General features: G+C 38.4%; 8 protein-coding genes across 9 annotated transcripts in view; 3 read left to right on the top strand and 5 right to left on the bottom strand.

Moving 5' to 3' along the window:
* LOC106341206 (alpha-latroinsectotoxin-Lt1a-like) overlaps positions 1-1,145 on the bottom strand; it is a 5,013-nt gene extending 3,868 nt beyond the window's left edge. The window contains exon 1 of the mRNA XM_013780014.1: positions 547-1,145. Within this exon, the coding sequence (XP_013635468.1) occupies positions 547-1,128 (582 nt within the window). The 5' untranslated portion in view covers positions 1,129-1,145. The remainder of the gene's footprint in view (positions 1-546) is intronic.
* A 463-nt stretch (positions 1,146-1,608) lies between these two features.
* Positions 1,609-3,094, top strand: LOC106341207 (trihelix transcription factor ASIL2). The gene has a single exon (XM_013780015.1). It carries the CDS (start codon positions 2,010-2,012, stop codon positions 2,946-2,948), a length of 939 nt encoding a protein of 312 aa, XP_013635469.1. The 5' UTR covers positions 1,609-2,009; the 3' UTR covers positions 2,949-3,094.
* A 1,524-nt stretch (positions 3,095-4,618) lies between these two features.
* LOC106341212 (zinc finger A20 and AN1 domain-containing stress-associated protein 5-like) lies at positions 4,619-5,498 on the top strand. The gene is made up of 2 exons (XM_013780020.1): positions 4,619-5,085; positions 5,462-5,498. Exons 1-2 carry the CDS (start codon positions 4,634-4,636, stop codon positions 5,481-5,483), a joined length of 474 nt encoding a protein of 157 aa, XP_013635474.1. The 5' UTR covers positions 4,619-4,633; the 3' UTR covers positions 5,484-5,498.
* Positions 5,499-5,878: 380 nt separating this feature from the next.
* LOC106341203 lies at positions 5,879-9,958 on the bottom strand. 2 transcript variants are annotated; one of them, XM_013780011.1, is made up of 12 exons: positions 9,648-9,900; positions 8,855-9,348; positions 8,686-8,775; positions 8,354-8,593; positions 7,887-8,108; positions 7,470-7,824; positions 7,055-7,380; positions 6,867-6,970; positions 6,671-6,777; positions 6,468-6,580; positions 6,286-6,383; positions 5,879-6,134 (listed from the first exon to the last, which is right to left on the bottom strand). In XM_013780011.1, the coding sequence occupies exons 1-11, from the start codon at positions 9,898-9,900 to the stop codon at positions 6,288-6,290; spliced, it is 2,400 nt and encodes a 799-aa protein (XP_013635465.1). In that variant the 3' UTR covers positions 5,879-6,134; positions 6,286-6,287. The 2 variants fall into 2 exon arrangements, with proteins under 2 accessions (XP_013635465.1, XP_013635464.1); XM_013780010.1 differs by having other exon boundaries at positions 5,913-6,134; positions 6,275-6,383; positions 9,648-9,958.
* A 388-nt stretch (positions 9,959-10,346) lies between these two features.
* LOC106341210 (rac-like GTP-binding protein ARAC9) lies at positions 10,347-11,978 on the bottom strand. The gene is made up of 7 exons (XM_013780017.1): positions 11,685-11,978; positions 11,507-11,594; positions 11,249-11,358; positions 11,086-11,149; positions 10,946-11,010; positions 10,795-10,860; positions 10,347-10,694 (listed from the first exon to the last, which is right to left on the bottom strand). The coding sequence occupies exons 1-7, from the start codon at positions 11,826-11,828 to the stop codon at positions 10,593-10,595; spliced, it is 639 nt and encodes a 212-aa protein (XP_013635471.1). The 5' UTR covers positions 11,829-11,978; the 3' UTR covers positions 10,347-10,592.
* Positions 11,979-13,152: 1,174 nt separating this feature from the next.
* Positions 13,153-15,066, top strand: LOC106341209 (putative casein kinase II subunit beta-4). Its single transcript, XM_013780016.1, has 5 exons — positions 13,153-13,465; positions 13,542-13,757; positions 13,832-13,941; positions 14,417-14,582; positions 14,696-15,066. The coding sequence occupies exons 1-5, from the start codon at positions 13,285-13,287 to the stop codon at positions 14,827-14,829; spliced, it is 807 nt and encodes a 268-aa protein (XP_013635470.1). The 5' UTR covers positions 13,153-13,284; the 3' UTR covers positions 14,830-15,066.
* A 512-nt stretch (positions 15,067-15,578) lies between these two features.
* Positions 15,579-16,399, bottom strand: LOC106341213. Its single transcript, XM_013780021.1, has 2 exons — positions 16,180-16,399; positions 15,579-16,080 (listed from the first exon to the last, which is right to left on the bottom strand). The coding sequence occupies exons 1-2, from the start codon at positions 16,287-16,289 to the stop codon at positions 15,915-15,917; spliced, it is 276 nt and encodes a 91-aa protein (XP_013635475.1). The 5' UTR covers positions 16,290-16,399; the 3' UTR covers positions 15,579-15,914.
* A 1,699-nt stretch (positions 16,400-18,098) lies between these two features.
* LOC106337866 lies at positions 18,099-20,884 on the bottom strand. The gene is made up of 5 exons (XM_013776971.1): positions 20,880-20,884; positions 19,649-20,768; positions 18,899-19,266; positions 18,501-18,825; positions 18,099-18,422 (listed from the first exon to the last, which is right to left on the bottom strand). The coding sequence occupies exons 1-5, from the start codon at positions 20,882-20,884 to the stop codon at positions 18,099-18,101; spliced, it is 2,142 nt and encodes a 713-aa protein (XP_013632425.1).
* Between the last annotated feature and the right edge of the window lie 1,452 nt (positions 20,885-22,336).

The following is a 22,336-nucleotide window of genomic DNA, read 5'->3' as shown; positions in this document are numbered from 1 at the left end:
CTTAAATATACGACTAAAAATATTAAAATGACATGTATCAATTCGATTGTTGATTTGAAAGTTTTCAAAACCATATGAAAGATAAAAGTTAAAATAATTCAACTGTGAAAACAATACTGTTCATTTTTTTCAAGAATGTGTTCGATGGAAAAAATAAGGTTTTTATGTCATAATTTGTTTAATATCTATTCTGATCAACCCATGATGTATTAATTATAGTTTTGTTCCATCATTTTTAATAAAAATTGATCCGTCGGAAATAAATTATATAAAAACAACCAGAAATATTGTATATATATAAATAAAATTATCAAATATGTAAAAGAAATTATCGATAATATATACAAATAAACTCATCCTGCACCTTGCGCAGGTCTTAACCTAGTGTAACTATTAAAAATGAAAAGAAATAATAAATAGGAGTGTTTGTATTATTTGTATTCTAAGAAAATGTTAAGTCTTGCTAGATTTATTATAACTCCCAGAATCTCAGAACCAACCTACAGAGGTATGTAAATGATGAGTAAAGAAGAAGAAAAAACTTGCCTGAAGCTGTTTCCCAAGAGTTGCAAGATGCAAGATTGTATTGCCTTCTCGATTCTCCATGTTAAGGATCTCTGGTGACATGTCACGTTTCTTGATCTCTTCAAGCAACAGCTTTGTAGCTTCCACTTGATTGTTCTTAACAGCAACATGAAGAGGTGTCTCAAAAGAAGCATTTACTTCCTTGAGAGATTCGGGGAAAGAAGAAACCAACTCTTTTACGACCTCGATTCTCCCTCTCTGCACGGCGCAGTGAAGAGGAATTGAACCGTCTTTGTCCTTCAAGCGGCAGAGAACATGATTCGGGCCGACACGTAGGAGAGCTCTAACAACTTCTATCTTCCCTGAGGCTGAAGCAATATGAAGAGGAGTAAAACCTTGTTGGTTCGGCTCCAGAGCTAAATCTTGCTTGCCACGCAAGATTTCTTCCGTGAATACAACTTGGCCGGAGAATGCTGAGACATGGAGAGGATTCTCTAGTGAAGACATAGAGAAACGGTCGAGAAGAAGAGGATCTTCTTGAAGTAGCAACTGAACTGTTGTCATGTCTCCCGAACGAGCTGCATCAAACAATCTGTGGTCCATTTTTTGTAAGGGTCCCAAAGGTATATCCAATCTTTAAATATTTATCCACATTCAGACAAGTACACATATGTGTATATATATAATAGTGTGAAAACGAGACTGCGTGATGATGAAGTTTGTTACCCTTATAAAATACCTTCCTTAATTTTAATTCTTGAATTTTTTAAACTATGAGATTCTTGAAGGTAAGAACAAGCTTATTAAAGCTTAAAAATCAGCCTAATTATTAGTGTCTTTCTCACTAATCGACAAAGGCAGTACAATAAACTAGTAAAAAGCTTGTTTTAACACTTCCACTTTCACTATAGATTAGTTCCCACATGTTTGTCGGGGAGATTCCTTTCTTCTTAGCTTAAATAAAACGTTTGGTCTATGACAGCCTGTAATAGATTCTCCCAGTCGAGAAGGTTGATGGTGTAAATTATAGTTGGGCCTGGCCCACTTACATCATATTGGGTTTAATTTGGTTTAAAGGCCTTAAATTAAACAATTATGGAGATTAAAGAGATGAAGACGCCGAAAAAGATCATTAAGCAGATTCTAAAATGGCAAGAGCGGTTCGCAAGTCTACCGTACGCCACCTACCGCTCCCGTCATACGCGGCTCACGTTAGCCATCTTTCCAACCATGAATACGGTGGCTTGTTCGCTTCGGCCCTCTACTATTTATCCCACGTGTCGTAATTATCGTCCACGACGGTGCCCACACCAACCCCTCCACCACTTACCAACTCCACTAACGTGCGCTTCTAACTGACACCCTATCCTCCGCCAACAACCATTATCATGCGCCTCTCCTCTCTCCCCCTTATCTTCTCGATTATAACGTGAAATCGCCGCCGCGAAAAGCTTTTCTCCGCGAGAGAGATCTGAAACCGATCCATGTCCGATCCGGATTCTCCGCCGACTCACGATCCAATTCCCGATCGGGATCAACCGGAACCGGCCTCCGCCACCGATCCGAAGATCCCCTCCGTCCCCAAGAGCTCCAGGCGGTTGCCTCCGCCGTGCTGGTCCCTCGAGGAGACGACCGCGCTCATCGACGGCTACCGCGACAAATGGCACGCTCTCGGCCGCGGGAACCTCAAGGCGAACCACTGGGAGGAGGTCGCGGAAGCGGTCGCCGCCGCGTGTCCCGGCGTGGCGCCGAGGAAGACCGCGGTTCAGTGTAGGCACAAGATGGAGAAGCTCCGGCAGAGGTACCGCGCCGAGATCCAGAGGGCGAGGTCTGTTCCCGTGGCGAGGTTCGTCTCCTCTTGGGTCCATTATAAGCGTATGGAAGCTATGGAGATTACTAAACCGGACGGCGAAGAGAATCAATTCAGCGGCGGAGGTCCGACGCCGAGGTTTTTTAACAGGAACGGTGGCGGCGGCGGCGGCGGGATCAGGATTCGGATACCGACGGGTGTGAGCGTTGCGCAGCCCGGGCCGAGGATCGAACCGAAAAGCTTCGCTGTTAGTACAAATCCAAGACCTGGTCGTGTTGTCGGAACAGGATCCAGTTACGGAGCTAGGGTTGTCGGAGGAGATGATGACAACAGAGGAGGGAAACGAGGGTGTGAGATGATGATGATGTGTGATGATTCAATTGCGAGTGCGATAAAGCTACTTGGAGATGCGATGTTGAGAACGGAGGAGAAGAAGATGGAGATGACGAGGGAGATAGAAGGGATGAGGATGGAGATGGAGATGAAGAGGACGAAGATGGTGTTGGAGTCGCAGCAACGGATTGTGGAGGCATTTGCTAGAACCATGTCGGAGAATTTGGAGGAGGAGGAGAAGAAGATGAAGAAAGCAAGAAGAGTGTCTTCAGTGGAGTAATGTTAATCTATGTTGTATTATTATTATGTGTATAAAGTATCTCCCACCTTTTAGGCTTTTCAGATGACTATGCAGTGGAGAAATTGTTGTGTGATAAACTTTGAAAATGACATCAATGGAGCAAGAAAACCATCTTCATTGTCTTCTCTTATCACATAGATAGCCAAAACTAATAAAGCTGAATCGAAGAGCGTCTAGTAACTGATGGGAGCAATACAACTACAGCTAAAAAAACATTGCAAAAAAAAAAATAACTTACAGCTAAAATTACGGTCCTTCATTGACAAGGTTCCAAACACATCTCTATAAATTACTAGGGTCGGGACGGAAAGTTATAATAAAAGTGATTTTATAATAATTTATGAAGTAATTTAAAATTATGATAGATTAAAAAATATTATAAACGAAAAACTAATGAAAAACTTATGAGATCATTATAATTATCTTTTTGTTTTAAATTATAATGACAGTAAATTTCACTATTCTTTGATAAATAACATTATATTTTTAATATTTATTTTAATTCAAATGTTTTTTTTTATAATATTCTTAATTAAACTAACTTATTTAAGGTTTTTTTTTGCGAATATGACTCAAAACTTGAAGTCATTCCTAAAGTAATTCATGCTTTTTTTTGTGATGTAATTGTATATTCCCTTTGTATGTATGTTTTGTAAAATTTTGTTAAGAGAAGTATATAATAATATTTATGGTTTTGAGAATTTTAGGGTGTCAAAGGATTATTTATGTTAAGATTAATTATATTTGAGTTAAAATGTTTTAATGAGGGGGTTCATTGAATGATTTAATGTGATAGTCAATGAGGATGCATGAATTCAACCGACTTCCATTACGGTTCCAAAATTCAACCAAGGGTAGAAGAAGTGGAATCGAACAGCCAAATACGACGCCTTCCAACTGACATTGATCGGAATTCAGCGTGGCCGGTGCATCAAATTTTCATTGGCCGTAGGTTTGAACCGGAGTTGTTAAAACGCAGCAGATCTGTCTTTCGTTCATGACATTATTTTTGGAGAAGAAACCGTCAAATGTGGGACTTCCTGTTACCCTAGAGCCTAGAAACCCAATTATGTTAAGCCCAAAACACTGATCTGAAATATTTATTAACAAAAAGAGAAAAGCCCATTAATAATCGTGATTAAGTGAAACGGTGAGTATCATCCAACCCGGACACATGTTGGCATGTCAGGAACCGACTTTATGACGTGGCAAAGCAGGAGTGAGACGAACATATTTTTATATATATAGATAGATATAGATTATATTCTGTTTTGAAAAAATGAAGAAACATGTTCGGTAAATTGTAAACAATTTGGCCCAAATATCAAAAAAAAAAATCTGGTCCCATATCCCTTCATATCTCAATTGTAAAAATCATAATTAGTAAGTTATACTCTTTTGTTTTTCAACAAAGTAATTTATACCGAAAATCACTAAAACACTAACATTTAAATCATCTGTAATTCCCCTAAAGCAGTGAGGGTGTATACGTAATTTACACCTGAAGACGGAAAGCGAGGGGTGGTGGAGAGAGAGAGATGATAAGAGTTGGAATCGCGTCTCTATGAAGCCCATATATTCCATTCATCTCCTCTCTCTCTCTCTCCTCTCCTCTCCTCTCTCAATACGATTTGTAAGCTCGCCGGAGTAAATCAACAACACAGATGGCGCAGAGAACTGAAAAGGAAGAGACAGAGTTCAAGGTCCTCGAAACCTTGACGACGAAAACAACCCCGATGCTCTGCTCCAACAACTGCGGCGTCACAGCGAGTCCATCAACCAACAACATGTGCCAGAAATGTTTCAACGCCGCCGCCGCCGGTATAGATCCAAATCCGATCGCAAAAAGATCAGCCAGATCCGTCAGTCTCCGGTCAACGCCAGCCAAAGCCGCGATCCGTCCCAGGGAGACCGATCCGGTCAAGAGAGACCATCATCAACAGACCGTAAACCGATGCTCCGGTTGTCGGAAGAAAGTCGGGTTGACCGGATTCAGATGCCGATGCGGCGACCTTTTCTGCGCGGAGCACCGGTACTCGGATCGCCACGATTGCAGCTACGACTACAAAATCGCCGGTAGGGAGGCGATCGCTAGGGAGAATCCGAGTACACACAGGTATACATCTTGTCTTAAACAAACATAAGCCCGGTTATGGAGTATTGAAGACACGTGTCGTCTCTATAGGAAAGGAGTTTCCACGTGGACACACAGGAGAGACACCAACAATTTTATATATATATAGATTCAAAAAGAGAGATACATTTACATTTACATAAGTTAATAAACTAATAACCTTTTCGATCCTGAATTAAACAATTTAAAATATATTATATCCAAATAAATTATAAAAATTTAAAGAAATTTATACATGTATATATTTTTCTTAATATCATATTTAGTGTCCTTTAAAGAATAAACTGTATTGTATTTTCAACTTAAATAAATATTAATTAATTAATTTTTTTTAACGTCTGATTAATTATGTTATTAGAACGATGAAAAATATTACATAGACGATTTTACAGCCAACAATTCTACCATCGTATGAGAATGCAAGTCTGACTGCATCACTCTGAACCGCCCTATGAGATCCATGTTCGATGATACGCCCTTGCACCATGCTGAATACCTCTTGTAATCTCTTTTTCTCATAATTTGCCTGGACTAAGGGCGCTTCCATAGTTAATTAATTTTGTTACCTTCAATCATTTTCTTTCCGTCAAATTGTTGTACTACTGATTAAATTATAATTTAATTCATTTTGATCGGTAAGAAATATGTTTATAAATAATTGATAAAAAGTTAATAAATAAATAAATAAAATATTCTAATTTACTATATATTTATTGGGTAGAAGTATGCTTATAAAAATTATAAAAAGATAACTTTATTAATAAATAAAAAATGATAAATCTCAAATAGAGTTTTACTATATATAAAAAAACAAAAAACATGTTTATATAACTGAAGCTTGTCACACCATCTAAAACAGATTCAAATACAAATGCAGTTGAAGATGCAAGCCACTTAAAACAAGAAGCCAATTCATTATCCATTATTACTACTCTCTATTCCAACAGTCTCCCCCAGGTTTATAGCCCTGCAACCAAATTGATCATCTCCTGCATAACTTTGCATAGGTCAAACCTCCTTCCTGGCGAAACCTGTTCCATTTACAAATTTAATCACTTGGTAAATCCATTTGTTCCATAATCACATTGCTTAGATGGCATTCCAAGTAACAAAACAATGCACCACAAGAGACAACCTAAAACTTGTTATGAAGAAGGAACCAAAAGATTACCACTAACTCACTTTCAGTAGTATGATCCTGGACCACCACCACCACCTGAGTAACTACTACCACCCAGTCCACGACTTGAGTATACTGAAGAATACGAGCTACCTCCTCCCTGTAATTCCAACAATAAAAAGTTACTCTCAACTCAACTTTCCAACAAAAAAGAGAAAACGAGAATGTTTCTGAAGCCACTTACATCTCTTCTGGGGGGTATGTCACTACCATAGCTTGAACTTACATCTCTTCTGGGTGGTTCACTACCATAGCTTGATGAGTACATTCCTCCTACATCGCTGCTACTATACGAACCTGAAGTAAAGCAACATAGCCATGTAAGTGTTTGCATCTCGACGCAGTATTGCTGTATGTTAAGCCACAACAGAGAGTTATCAAACAAACCTCCTCCATAATCCATTCCCTGACGACTGCTGCTATATGGACCACGCGAGTCATGACTTGTCATTGCATTTCGGCTGCTTCCATATCCTAAACTAGATCTAGGAATCCTAAAATAAACATGCAAGTAAGAAACTAAGACATACATATATCACAAAGAAGTTGCAGACAGAGATATATCCATAGAACGAGAACATACCGGTCCCCATACGATTCCCCATATTGAGATGGGCCAAGATCATAGTCCAGACGAGCTCTTGAATGACGAGCATCGACGTCGGCATAACGGGGAGGAATGTCATCCTGAATGATATAAACACTTGTTAAGAAAACAATCATATAGTTTGATTATAGAACAAGATGGTCAGAGGAAGCAATAAATCAGACCAATGCAGCATATGGTCGCTTTGATCCAGGAAGAGGTTCATCATAAGCACGAGGTCTCCCTTCACTGTAACTTGGAGGAGGTCTTTCAAACCTCGGACTGTAAAGGTCATCCCCGTACGGCCTCCTCATTTCTAAGCGAGAAGAATCTCTAGGAATATCTGAATAACCAACAGACCCACGAGGTGCATAATCATCTCTGTAAGACAAATGCCTCTCAGGAGAAAGCCTGGAGCTACTATAGTTCACAGCTGGTCTGCTTCTTGGAGGAAGAAGATCTTCACGCCGACCATAGTCCCTCTTCAGGCTAGCCTTTGGATACGGAGGAACTGCAAAATCAAAATTTCAAATACACTGAGGCTCAAGAAGAAAAAAAAAGATAACTGAACATGGAGAAAACAACAAGTCCTAGTGGTACCTGGAGGTCTTCTGTCATAAGACCTAGCAGGTGGTGGCAAGGGCCTGGATCTTGCAGGTGGGGGTAAGGGCCTGGATCTTGCAGGTGGTGGCAAGGGCCTAGAGGGCCTAGCTCTTGCAGGTGGAGGTAGAGGTGGTCGTGGACGTCTTCCTCTTGATCCACTAGCTCTCTTTGCACTACTAGGAGGTGGGGCTCGAGGTCCAACGCCTCTAGAGCTACGAGGTGGCAGACGAGCCAGTGAACTCCTTCCAGATCGTCTACTCCCATGCCTACTAGACCGGTGGTCTGAGCGACTGGGCTGTCTGCCTTTGCCTGCTCCATGAAGTGGTCTGGATAAGCGCGCCCTCACTTTTGCCTGGAACAAAGAGAGGAATTAGAAATCAAGAATATACTTGCGTGAATAAGAATAAGCCATACCTTGTCCTCTCCTTCGCCTAGCTCTGAGTTGTTGATAGATTTGGCACAAGTCACAGCAGCCTCGTGAGTATCAAAAGTTACAAAGCCAAAATCTTTCCTCCTGGCTGATGGCATATTGCGTGCAAGCTCAATTTTCTCAAGTTTGCCAAATCTTTTCAACAGGTCTCTAACATGCTCTTCGCTCCATGAAGTTGACAGACCATCAATGAAGATAGTCTTAACCTGCACTACCAAAATATTAATCAAACTAAAGTACTATGACCAGAAGCTATAACAGAATCACTAACAATCAATAATGTCGTTAGAAAGTATTCTAAGCTGCCATCCAGAGACATAAAAGAAAAATCTATTAAGTGAAATAGGTGGCATCCATGTCAGCCCTTATAAACTCCTCCAACGCTCAAAAGAAGACAATGGCAGGATGAACGTTTGCATGCAACAAATAAATGATCCTGCATTGTGAGTACCTGCGCCATCATCTCATCTTCCGGATCCAAGAAGGAATCTGCAAAAGAAACCTTCGCAGGCTTTTCAAGTCCAAACACCACTTCCTTCCTTATAAGGCGTTTGTGAGCATCCATGGCATCCGAGCGAGATGCGAAGTCCAAAAACGCATACCCTCGGTTCATGTTGGCATTGTTGCTGTCCTCTACCAAAGCAATCTCATCCATACTCTCAACGCCATAGTGTTTCAGCTTCTCCCTCAACTGAAACACACAGCAAAGACCCAACGGTCAAAAATCACCACGAACTGTGGAGTTGGGGGTTTTAATTGTGGACATATCTATTGGACACTTACAGCTTCTGAGGTCCATGTCTTGCATATGTTAGCAATGAAGAGAGTATCATTATCTTGGCTTGCAGTTACACCACACTTTTTACCATTGATCTGCAGTCCCAATGTATACACACAATGTAAAAGCTAGGACAATCTCTCCATCAAATACTAAAGTTGTAGACGGATTTACCATTGGGCTTTTAAGCTCTTTAACAGCTCGTTTCGCCTGTTCCACAGTTGCAAAATGCAGGAAAGCATACCCCTTGCTCTTATTCGTCTGCGGATTCTTCACAATCCTAACCTCAGTCACCTCCCCCACGTGACCAAACACTTTCTTCAAATCCTCCTCCGTAGCTCCCTTGTCCAAGCTCCCAACAAAGATCTCAAACTCCTTACGCTTACGCCTATCGTTGAGAACGTCATCTTCCTCTTCTTCTCCCACATGGCCAGCTTCTCCAAGCTTGGCTTCTTCAACATCGCCTTCACTCTCCTGAGTATCCCCACCAATCTCCTCGCTTTCTACCTCGGCCTCAAACTCCTCCTCCTCCTGATTAACCAACTCATGATACTCCTCCTCCCTCTCCTCAAACTCCTCCTCCCCGCCATACTCATCAGCGTCATACTCTGGCTCATTGTCGTCTAAATCCAATCTTTCATCTTTCCCCAAATCATCCACAGTCTCCTCTGCGAGTTCAAAGCTAGTAAAACATCTACACTATTCCTAAAGTTAACAAAACCTAAAACAGGGCCAGACCTGAGATTTTGGAGGCCGTAGACTATTTACAAAGTTTTTAATATAATTTTTTTCCAAAAATATTCGAATGTTTCATTAGGCTTTGCAACAGTACCGCCCGGCCTAGAAGATAGATACATCTATCTTCCATATAAGTTAGAACAGTTAGCCCTAAAATCTAAATCATTCTACGGTCAACAAGTCACAAATCGAAGATTAGATCCGTTAAAAACAATGAAGAACATCTTACTTTGGGGCGGAACGACGTCGTCTGGATTCGCTGCAGCTTCAAGATCATCCAACGAATCAGATTGCTGCTTCGACTCGTCTAATTGATTCTCTTCCTCGATAGATTTATCGACGGACGTCTCCCCGATGTTGACGGATTCGTCATCGGCGGATTCAATTGGCGGATTCTGCGCATTGACAGCCGATCTCGTGACCCTACCGCCTCTTCTCGCGGCGCCTCCTCCTCCTCCTCTCTTGACAACCCTCGGTGGCATAGCTTTCCTCTTGTGTTATTTTTTTTTGTTCTGAGCTAATGAGACCAATCTCAACCTAATTAGATCGGCTTTTATATCACCGAGGCCTAATATCCGGTTTTCATTCGGTATAGGTTAGTTAATACCGTTTGTTTCCTATCTTGTTCTCCGGTTTAGGTCTGATCGGTTAATATCCGGTTTATTTTGATTTTCTGACTTGAAGAAAAGCATTGTTTATGTGGATGTCTGTAGCAATACGTGTGTGTCTACATAACTAGCGATGAAGTGGATTATTTAAGATTTAGGTAGAACCGAATTGTTAATGAACTATTAATTTATTATATATATTAGATATTTTACTTTTAGGTTTAATTTAAAATTATTTTGATGAATTATAAAAATCAATGAATTTCTTTAATATTATTGTCTGATTTAAAAGTGTTTTAGACTAGTTTAGATAACTAGGCTTAGGCCTGACTAGACCTATTTTTAATACATTGGTTTATGTACATCTTTTTTTTTTACATAGACGAGAGTTGGCTTATTATTACAACACACACTCTACTATAAGATCAAACTCTCATAACGAAGATAACAAAATCACACTAACAATCGTTCATAGCAACACACTATAAAGATTTATAAATAAAAAGAGCAAGCCAGAGATTTTAAAAGTAGCCAGAGATTTTAAAAGTAGCCAGAGAATCTTGAGATCAGAGAGCATGGCAGAAGCCAAATCTTCTCTTTTGTTTCTTGATTTTTGTAGGAGGCTGTAAAACTACTTTTATCGCTGCATCAAACACCGCTTTCACGTTCTGTAAGATCATCATCATAGCGTCATCAACACTCTTATCTTTAGAAGATTAAATTTGAGCAAGCGTAGAAATTAACTCAAGGCGTTAATGGTTTTAGTACCTGTTGTGTTTTTGAGCTGCACTCTATATATGCCAATGCTCCTATCTCTTTTCTTAGCTCTTGACCCTATAAAGAAAACAATCTTTTTAATGTTATAAAATGCTTGATTCTTAATACATGTTTCTGATTATAAAATAGTAAGGAAACATACTTGTTCTGTTGAGATTGTGCAAGCACCAGGATAGTTCATTGGGAACTTCTTATCTTCCCTTAGATCTGCAAGGACACACATTAGATCTCTCTTACACTTACCAATGTTACTACATTCCTCAAGATAGTGATTTCTTCAACCTAATTTAGTTCCCACTAGAACAATAGGCACGTTAGGAGCATAATGTCGCAGCTCGGGGACCCACTGCAAAAGAAAAATGAACCACAAGCACATGAGATGGTGTGTGAAAAAGTTACATTGCAGCAGTAAAATTAAGAAAAGGGAAAGAAAGAAAGTTTAAACCTTTTTAGCAATGTTCTCAAAGCTAGGTCTGCTGATAAGAGAGAAGGCAAGAATGAAAACATCTGCTCCTCTGTAACTCAATGGTCTAAGCCTATTGTAATCTTCTTGACCTGTACATATAATAAAACACCACAAATTCAAAATCTATCTAGTTCGAGTAAAGATCCATTCTTTATCAACTATCAAGAAACTTCAAGATTGTTGAGAAACAAAGTCAACATTTCTTTTAAAGAGACAAAAGTTTAGAACTATATTTACCAGCAGTATCCCAAAGACCCAGATTGACAGTTTTGCCATCGACTAAAACATTTGCACTGAAGTTGTCGAACACTGTAGGAACATAATCCTGTAATAACGAGGACAACATTCACCAAACAGTGCCCAAAAGCCATTTAAAAAAAAAGTTCAAGAAAGAAAGAGAGAGAGAGATGGATACAGTAGGAAAGGTGTTGCTGGTGTAGGAGATAAGAAGACAAGTTTTGCCCACGGCTCCATCGCCAACAGTGACGCACTTTATAAACGTTGTAGCCGCAGTTGTTGTTGTCGTTGATACTGATGCAGCAGCCACACAAGCTGACATTGATTTGAGATATGAGAATAGTACTCTCTGAGTTTTAGCTTCTCTTTCTTTCTCTTTTTGTGCTTCTGGTTTTAAGTGTAGAAAGGAAACCGAGTGTTGAGAGGAAAAGCTGCAAGACTAATTTGAAAGCGTGGAAAACAAAGGAGTCAACTTTAATTTGAGCTGTCAGAGAGGCAAAAGTATTTTGAATGCATAGACTTTGCTTTATTTCTTATCTTTTTTGTTGAATATTCTTTAATGTATCCATTTGTTCAATATGACTACAAAAAATTACAAAAGGTCCAGCCTTTTCAGCAAAAGAAACAAAATATTATAGAATAAATCTAGTTTATGTGTTGGTGAGAGGTCACTAAAACAATGCAATTATACCATGATTAACGCTGAAACCCAAATGAATTTTTTAATTTTTTTTTAAATTTTTTTTTAATTTTTTTGTCTGAATAAAAAAATAAAAAAAAAATCAACCAATCGCGGATCGCCACGTGTCAGTGAAGACCGCGAACAGTGCAAAAAACCAGCCAACAACGATCTTTATTCTGGCTTTTCTGCAATCCGTTTTTTTCTTTTTGTGCCCCCTTTAAAAATCCACTAAAAATCCCTCTCCTCTCCCGATAATCATGCCTTTAGTATGTTTCAAACTGGTAAAATGTTTTTTTTAGAAACACTTTGGAATAAAAGAATTAATTGGTATCAGAATATTTGACTATTTAGAGCTATCAACAAAAACATTCAATTATGTAATATGATATTCAAATTGATTTTTCATTAAAAAGGATTAGCCCGTTCAACTTTGGCATAAGAAAATCGTCGATCAGTAAAGAAAACAATTTGTTAGCGAGTAAGATTTTAGTAAAAACAAATCCACTTTTTAATTTATCACTTTAGTTTACACATATTTTATGTATATAATAATTTGCTTTTTTATGTTGATATATATAAGCGAAATGACGTTACTTATTAATTTTGTTTCAGTACACAATATTTTCTCAAAACATTTTGTTTATAAGTTTAGACAATGGATAGACCACCAAACACCCTCATCATTAACAAGAAGAAAAGGCAAGTTGATCATTATTATCGTGTTTATGCAAAAATATAGAAAAAAAAACTTTATGATTCCTTTCTTCTTACGATATGATATAGAATCATAGTTGTATCTTTTATGCGAAATATAGGTTTACTTGTATAGGAATCTTCCGTGTTATTTATTTTCCTTATACAGTCACAACTCACAAGATTAAAGCCCAATAAGGAAAGCCCATTTGTAAATAATAAAGAAAAAATTATAAACCAAAGAGAAGAAAACAAAACAGTGGAGGAAGAGAGAAAGCAGAGAGCACTCTTTTACCTCTTCTTCTCTTTCGTTTACTCTCTGATCAACCAAATCAAAAAGGGAAAAAAACCCAGATCTCTCCGCCTCTCTCCTGATAATAAAGTCCGAGACTTTAATCGAGTTATGTACAAGGGTCGTAGTGGAATCACAATGGGCGGTGGTGGCTCATCGTCGAGATCGGAGCTCCTCGGCGGAGCTACTGATCGGAAAAGAATCAACGAAGCTTTAGACAAACATCTTAAAAAGTCTTTAGACAAAGATTCATTCCCTTCAACCTCAACTAATAAATCTCACCTTCACGAAGGTTTTGTCTTTTTTAAAACATCAGTTAATGTTCTGTCTTTTTGTTAGTTGTCTAATTTTTTTTTTTTGGTTAGCAGTTGAATCTGAGGGATCAGATGTGAGTGGGTCAGAAGGTGATGAAGAAGAAGAGACATCGTGGATCTCGTGGTTTTGTAATTTGAGAGGGAACGAATTCTTCTGCGAAGTGGATGAAGATTATGTACAAGATGATTTCAATCTGTGTGGGTTGAGTGGTCTAGTTCCTTACTATGATTATGCGCTTGATCTCATCTTAGATGTTGAATCATCAAACGGTAAGTAGTGTGTGAAGTTTCCTTAAACTATGATTATGCACTTGATCTGATGTTTTTTTATTGTGTACATTTAGGTGATATTTTTACTGAAGAGCAGAATGAGTTGGTGGAATCAGCTGCTGAGATGTTGTATGGTCTTATTCATGTTCGTTACATTCTCACTTCTAAAGGAATGGCTGCTATGGTATACTCTCTCTTTTTGTTACATATTCTAGATTTTTCACACATTTTAATAAAACACATTAAATTTGCATATTTTTTTGTGTTTATCTTTGTCTCATAATTTTAAGCCAATAACAATTCAGTAAGTGCAATTAAGTTTTTTGAAATTTGCAATTAGTTAATAAAACATGTCTTGAAAATAAAAAAAATGGATCTTTTTAAAACAAATTTTTTCCCTAGAATATGTAATATTAAGGAACAGAGGGAGTATTAAAAAAGTTTTTTTTTAAAACAATGTTCAAGAAATCGCTAGGCGGTAGTTAGGCGGGATCATTGATTAGGTGGGTGCTTTATTTAGAATTATTCTAGAAAAATTGTTTCGTTTATGTCTGATTTGTTGACTAGGCGCCGCCTAGACCGATTTTTAAATTTTTCTTTTATGTTATGTTTTGTTTCTTCTGGTTGGTTTGTTTGAATGAGATTGAATTTGTTTGTAGTTGGAGAAGTACAAGAGCTGTGATTTTGGGAGATGTCCGAGAGTGTTCTGCAGCGGGCAGTCTTGTCTTCCGGTGGGGCAATCTGATATACCGAGGTCGAGCACGGTGAAGATATACTGCCCTAAATGCGAGGATCTTTACTACCCGCGATCTAAATACCAAGGCAGTATCCTTTTTTTCCACTTTGTTCAAAAAAGGCTTTGGGAGATGTTCAGAGTGTTTTGTTTGTTGGTTATTTGTCTTAGTGTTTTTTGTTTTCCTTAATGGTTATTTTTGCAGACATTGATGGAGCTTACTTTGGGACTACATTCCCACATTTGTTTCTCATGGCCCATGGGAACGTGAAACCTCAGAAGCCGAGTCAAAGCTACGTTCCTAAGATATTTGGCTTTAAGGTACACAAGAAACAATGATGAATGATTCTTCTTGATGGTCACGGATCATCATACTGTATCGTGGTTGGAGGATGGAAAGGTCTTGAAAAGTTGAGTTTCTCTGTATGTAATCTTGGATGAAACTGATCTATAGAGAATCTGTCATTGGCACCCGTGGGGATTCATTTAAATCATTTACAGATATGGTTTTGATTTTGCTCAACAGTTTGTTGTGTATAATATAATTGCTGAGGTAAAAAAAGAGATTTGTCCTTATTGTTTCTTGTGTCGTACGCAACTAAGATGCATCACTAATATTCGACTCTTTTGTTCTAATAGACATTGGCATGGGGGTCTCGTTTTGTTACAAAGTGGTGTTTGCTTTAGTCTCAACAATATATACCTCATGAATCATGGACAGTTTTGTATTTTGATTCTCGATTCATGGACAGGCTATGAACATCTACAAAAGAGGCAACGACTCAACGATGGAAACCTACGTGTGTTCAGACTCTTCGCGCTCTTAAATGGCAAGACATTATCAATCGCCCGATCTATCCATTTATGTAGTGGAAGATAATAAGGAATAAAAAATGGGCTTATTTATAGCCCATTGAGGCCCAAACATAGCTGTATCCTTTTTCCACGTGTAACTGAACTGTCGGAGTTATTAGTTAGTGTCGGAAAAATGCATTACGGAATGAACAATCAAAAAGATTTGTTTTAAAAAGAAAATTGTAATGGTTTGCGGATCAATACAGTGGATGAACTTGATGCAGATACGATAATTAGTAAGAACATAGTATGCTCTGGTTGAATTAAAACATAAGATGAGGAAAATAAAGAAACTTACTTCTTAAATAATATTACAGAGATATGCTCTGTTTTATTTTCAAAAAATTTAAACCCCCTCCAATGAACAAAAGCCATCAACACTCTCCCAAGCTCCAGGTTCATTTTACATTAGAACCAGCTCAGATCCCTATTCATCTCCGACCCAGATACATAGTGACATAGCAAAACCTCGCAGGTTATTCTTAAGAAGGGTATACTATAGCTTTTTTGACCAAAATAGGGTATATAAAGAAAAGCTATTCGCTTATGTAATAAAAAGTTTTTTTTAACTAAGCGACCACGAGAGTTCCTGTCCGAACGGTTTTGCAATCTTTAGCAGCTTCGGAAGATTTTTTACGGAGAGATCTAGCAGAAACTTTCCAGCTTTTCTCCTTCGCTTCATCAGATTCGATCTGTTCTTCTCTACACTCGTTGCTACAAAACGCCTTGTCTCCTCTGTAAAAAACAAATCAAGAAACATCTCAATAAAAGCATTTTTAATTTAATCATTTCATATAAAAAGGCAATGACTTTTGATCGGTGTTAATTAAGTACCTGTACATGAAGATGTCTGAGTTACGACCAAGGTGTTTACGGCAAAGAGAGCAAGACTCCAAAAAGTGTGGCTCTTCACTACCAAAAACTTCAGCGTAATAAGAAGCCATTGCTTATATTAATCTCTAAAAAAAAAGGACGAGATTCTTGAACCAGATTCGAGATTCAGCTAAGAGAGGAAGAAGAATGAGAGAGGAGGAGGTGGAAGCTGATTGATTTGGTGTACGTATATAAAGGCAAGCTTGGGACTTTCTGCTTGACTTGAACTAATCACCTGTGTTACGGACCACTATCGTTACTGTGGTCTACACCCTTCTTTCAATCTCGAAATAACACTATACGTTAAAAGTTCAATGCTACTAATTCATTACTTTTATTTTATTAATAGTGTTTTTTTGTGTGTCTGGTAAATTGAAGTACTAGATTCTGTTTCTGCTAATTTTACCGGGATAATTCATCCATAAAGTTGTAAGATACAATGAACCAAACTCTCTTTGTCCGTACTAGTTACTTATTTTTATGAGGCACACAAAAGTCTATACAATAAATTACAAGTAAACATTTGTAAGATTCGTTGGCCACAGTAACATGCATAACGCATGATTGATGGACTTTTCCTTAAATATAAATACTTAACATTAAATGAAAGTTTCTACGTTATAAATTTTTATATTACTGCTTTCTTGTACTAGCTATTTTTTAAAAATTGTTCTAGTGTGTACTTTCTACTTTCTTAGGATTCATTTCCCCTGGACAATGTTTCGTTCCTTGTGTGAAAATTTAGGGAAAATTCCTTAAAAATACATTTACTACTTTAATACACGAACTTTTTAGGCTCCCCATTTAATACACAGACTAAATTGCGTTACCCAAAAAATACATCAACTTTTGAATTTCGGAAGTTTCACACCTCGATTCTAACAGCGTTAACTCTGTTTAACAGAGAATCAAGACGACGTTAATTTTTTAATTAGACACGTGATTGAACCGTTAAATCCTCGGGTTCCTTCATCAAAAGCCCCAAATCGAAAAAAGAACAAAGCCTAATTTCATTCAACTCATTTTACCCAGAAATCTCTCAAATCAATGGCTAAGAGTGAAGGCTCGAGTTCTAGTGCAAGGTCATCCTATAAGAAGAAGGTCGACGGTCCGTTATGCTACTGTAATAAGAGATCGACTCCGGCGAAGGCATGAACAGATGACAATCCGGGTAGAAGGTTTTGGTGCTGCGGTTCTCATGGGTTCGTCGATTGGATTGATAAGCAGGAGCAAAATGAATGGCAGAAACAGAGTTTACTGAAGGCGAGAGGCGTGATGGATCGTCAGAGAGAAGAAATCAGAAATCTAAAACAGTTGCTTAGCACAGCTTCTCAACCAGCCACATCTGAAGATTCAACTGCATTATTGTTGGAGGAAGGGGACCGACTCGCAGAGGAGAAAAAAAAACTTGAAATTGCTCTTATCACATCAGTTGAAAAGGAGAAATTGCTAAGGCAATTCATTGCTCTTTCGATGGGAGGCTTCGCTGTTGTCACAGTCATCCTTGTCATTACCATTCTGAAGAAGTAGTTATGGTTTGTCTCTTTTGTTGTAATGTTTCATTAGGATATGTGTTTCTGTTTTGTTTTGTCATGTTTGTGTCTTTTGTTGGTCTTTCTGTTTCGGATTGTCATGGTTTGTGTGTGTCTTTTATTGTAATGGCATCATTTTCATCTCTCTTTGATCAATGAATTTTATGTTTGTTGTTGTTACATTTTGAGTCTTCTTTCTGTATAATTTCTTAAAAATACATATCATAGATCATCCAAACAAAAGATCATCCTACAGAGTTTTAAAACATCCAAACAAAAGAAGATCATCCTAGAGAGTTTTAAAACATCCAAATAAAATAAGAGAAGAAGATTATGAAGTTATAGAGCCTAAGAGTCTTCAGGTTGTTGTTGAGAGGCTTGTGAATTCTGATCACTCACAGCAGCAGACCCCCATACCTCAAATACACGACCAGAGTAAGGAGCAATATAGCAACCAGACTCTCTTGGAACAGGAGGCACACACTCACGTCTACGGCCTCGAGCACGCCCTCTCCCTCGTCCCTGTCCACGGCCACGGCCTCTAGCAGTTGGAGCAGTTGGAGCAGTTGATGGCTGTGGATCAACACAAGGTTGTGTGCTGACCGGATTTGGTGTGGACTGGCTTTGAGCATTCCTCCTCTTCGGTGCATTTTGAATGCTCCAAGGATCATCCTTATTAAGAAAATCATATGTGAAATTACATACACATCAAACCACAGGAAAAACATATAAGAAAAGCATTTTGCTTACAGTCTTTTTTGGCCGTCCTCTTTTGCGTTTAGGAAGCTCAGGAGCAGCTTGTAGAGTACAAGTTCCACAGTTATGACCTGTTTGCTTACAGTTGCTACATGTCATCCTTCTTCCTTCTCTTGTAACCTTTGTTGGATTTGTCTTTGACTCATGTGCCTCTTTGATCCTATCATAATTCTTCGGGCGTCCTGGCATTCTCCTTTTTTCAGGGATTTGTATAGCTTCCTTACCTGTCTTCTCCCACAGTCTCTCTCCGTTGACAGGTTTTATGTTGTTTTCGTAGGTGTCTTGCCACCTTGATGTCAGATAGTAAGGATCAACAAAGCTACAAAATAGAAAGAGAGATAGAGTTAGAACCTATATAATACTAAGATATGAGAAGAAAGAATGGTGCTTACTCTTCAGGTTCTTTGTTATGCTCGTTTATGACATAAATAGCATGCTGGCAAGGTATCCCGGTGAGGTCCCATCGATTACAAGCACAATGCTTTTCTGGAAGACATACCACATAGCTACAATCCCACTCAGTGACTTCATATAAGCTTTCACTACTTTTAATAACGGTGCAGTGGTTACTTGCTTGGCGGTTTTGCTCAAAAATCTCCATGATATTTGGTGGAAACTGAGTCGAACAGCCACTTGTTATGTCACGCCTTCGAGAGTTACGCTTCATTACAAGTCTCCTAATCTCCTCAAGCATGTTAATCAATGGCAACTTACGAGCATCTTTGATATTGCCTAACCCCAAATCCAAATCAGCCTTCAACTTATCAACAAACCAAGCCCATGAAGCATTATCTTCCACTCTAACTATTGCCCACACTATAGGATAAATCCTATTATCTGCATCTAGTTTCGGGTAGTTCGGATAAGGGCTAGAGGATCCATTTAGTACTTGACGTATTTTCGGTTTGGTTCGGTTCGGATAGTTTCAGGTTCGGTTCGGTTCGGATAGTAAATGTAGGAACCGGAAAATATCCGGAAAAAGTTTGGTTCTCATTTGGATCCGGTTCGGGTTCGGATAGTTCGGGTAGTTCGGATAATTTGGATAAAATATTGGTTATTTAAGGTAAAATATCAAATAATTAGTGAAGCTCCCTCTCATAATCCCACAGCTTGGCAAATTGCTCTCTCTGAGTTTGTATTACCAAATCTAGAGCTATTCTTCTGGCTTTCGTGCATATCCACTTAGAAACTGAGAGACTGTACCTCATCATTATCTCATCCTTGATGTCAGTCCACTTAATACCAGGTCTTCTTCTTGCTTCATCCTTGTACATCCTTGCAATTGTACCCTGCTTCAACATCCTTGCTTTACTACTCTTCAGATGATTATGTTTATCCACATAAGATTTCACCATCCACTTCCCCTTTGGCTTCTCAACAGAGCAATAAATCTTCCACTCGCAATTTTCCTTTGTACAAATGGCTCCCAGCTTTGTTTTCTCCCATCGGCAAAGCTTCACATCGAAATTTGTCTTCAAAACATAGCGCAATAACTGGTCTTTGAACTCTTCTCCGCTCTTGAATGTCTGCATTAACCACAGGTATGGAGGCTTCTCATTGCTGTACGTAGTTCTCGAAATCACCTTTTCCTGTCGATTGAAGTAATCCCACTCATCATCAGTGTCAACAGCAGGAGCCGGATGTTCATTATCCTTTAATTGCCTCTCCAATTCTTCTTCATCATCATCACAACCTGCACCTCTAATCTCCTCATTTTCGGCATCTCTAACTTTCTCACTTGTGGCACCTCTAACTTCATCATCATGGTTATCTCCAAAGAGTGACTGAAATGGAATATCTTCTGCTTCTTCGATGACTTCTTCCTCAACCTCATCACGAGCATTGGACGATTCCCCATTGTTCTGAGCTTCCTCGTCTCTCTCTTCTTCACCGCTGTCTTCTTCACCTCTATCTTCTTCACCATTCTCCGGAACCTGTTCACCAACACTCTGCTCAATGTAGATATCTACTCCACCTACTTTCATAGCTTCGCAACACATTTGATTAATAGAAGCATCTGAAGCAAGTTCCAAAATCACTTTCACCGACTCCATAGATTCTTGTGGAAGCTTGTACCAGACGTGTTTCACCTTCCCGTTTGACCCATTGTCTTCACAGAATCCTTCGAACATACACCACGTCATGTAATCTGGATCGATAGCAATGTCTTTATTCACTAATCCTCCCCGATACTGAAAGTCGTTATCTTTACGCTCCATAACGCCTCCATAATGTAGCCTAATCTTCATTAACCCTAGTTCACTGCAATCAAACCAAAGATTATGATTTAGAAACACAATCAAACCGAAGAAGAAGAAGAACAACACAAACTTGGAAATCAAATAAAGATAAAGGGAAGGGATCGGGAATTACCTCATCTTTTATGTCTCTCATAGAACATAGAAGAACAATGTTTAGAGAAGAAGAGAGTCTAGAGCAATTCGATTGTGGGGTAAATGAAATTAGGGTTTGTTCTTCTTTCAATTTGGGGCTTTTGATGAAGGAACCCGATGTTTTAACGGTTTAATCACGTGCTTAATTAAAAAATTAACGTCCTCTTGATTCTCTGTTAAACAGAGTTAACGCTGTTATAATCGAAGTGTGAAACTTCCGAAATTCAGAAGTTGATGTATTTTATGGGTAACGCAATTTAGTCTGTGTATTAAATGGAGAGCCTAAAAAATTCGTGTATTAAAGTAGCAAAAGAAATTCAGTCTGGGTATTTTTAATGAATTTTCCCGAAAATTTATAATCGCCTCTCATTTGTTTACTTGGTGTACTTATTGTACTTGTAAAATATTTCATTAATTCCTCTATGGACAGTAACGTTTTCTTATATTACTAATTAATTGTTTTATGTTGTGATGAGACAAAACACAGGATACACGTGTTAAACTCAAGGTAAGAAAAAGCATCTAAAGAGATTACTGGAGGAAGTTCTTTTTCCAAATAAGTATTTAATTCACTTATACATTGTAGCATTTTTTATTGCGTACTTATACGTGTCATATATGCGGAATTCTCTATAAAAAATCAAAACTGAGTTTGAGCTAGTACTATATATACGTTTTTATTCATATTATAATCTTTCCTAGTTGAAATTTAGCAGACACCAGCAGACCTTGTCTTTTGAAATCAATCGTGGCAAGAAACACACTGATAGTTTTCTTTTAATTATAGTATATGTTTAAACAAAGACCACCACGTCAAGCACTCAAATGTTTCTGAGTAAGCAATGATTCACATTACGAACTTGGAAACCAATATATTCACAAAACAAAAAAATAAGTATATTGTTACATAAGCAAATAATTATCTATAAATCAGAAAATAAAAATAAGATGTTTCTACAAAGGCAAATAAGATGATTAAACAAACTTTGCAACAGAAGAAATAAGAAAAGTACAAATCTCTCCTTTTGCTCTGTCTTCTCTCTAAAATCAGTCACAGAGGTTCAATCAATTTTATCTCCGGTTAGCGAGCTTAATTCTGGGAAGCGGTGATACCTTTTACACCGCTGTCGCCAGCTTTCGTTTCCGGGAAACGGTGGCTCTAACAGCACCGGATTTCGCCGGCGATCGTCTCCGGGAAAGCGGTGGTTCTGATAGCACCGTCCTTTCTCCGGCTTCTTCTCCGATTTGATCCGGAACCAGTTCTCGATCTACGCTTTTGCTTTTCCTTTGTCCAATCGACTCTCGTTCTGAATATCCTTGTTGATTTTTGATTCGATCGTAGACGTTTGATGTTTCTTAAAGCGTAGATCGATGTTTCGAGATCAATAGCTTCAACGGGTTTGGGCTCCAGGGTGGAGATTTGGTCGCGCTTTCTCT

The sequence above is a fragment of the Brassica oleracea genome, chromosome C4 (assembly GCF_000695525.1).
Source record: "Brassica oleracea var. oleracea cultivar TO1000 chromosome C4, BOL, whole genome shotgun sequence".
NCBI classification, from domain to species: domain Eukaryota; kingdom Viridiplantae; phylum Streptophyta; class Magnoliopsida; order Brassicales; family Brassicaceae; genus Brassica; species Brassica oleracea.
This window is presented reverse-complemented; position numbering and strand designations above follow the sequence as displayed.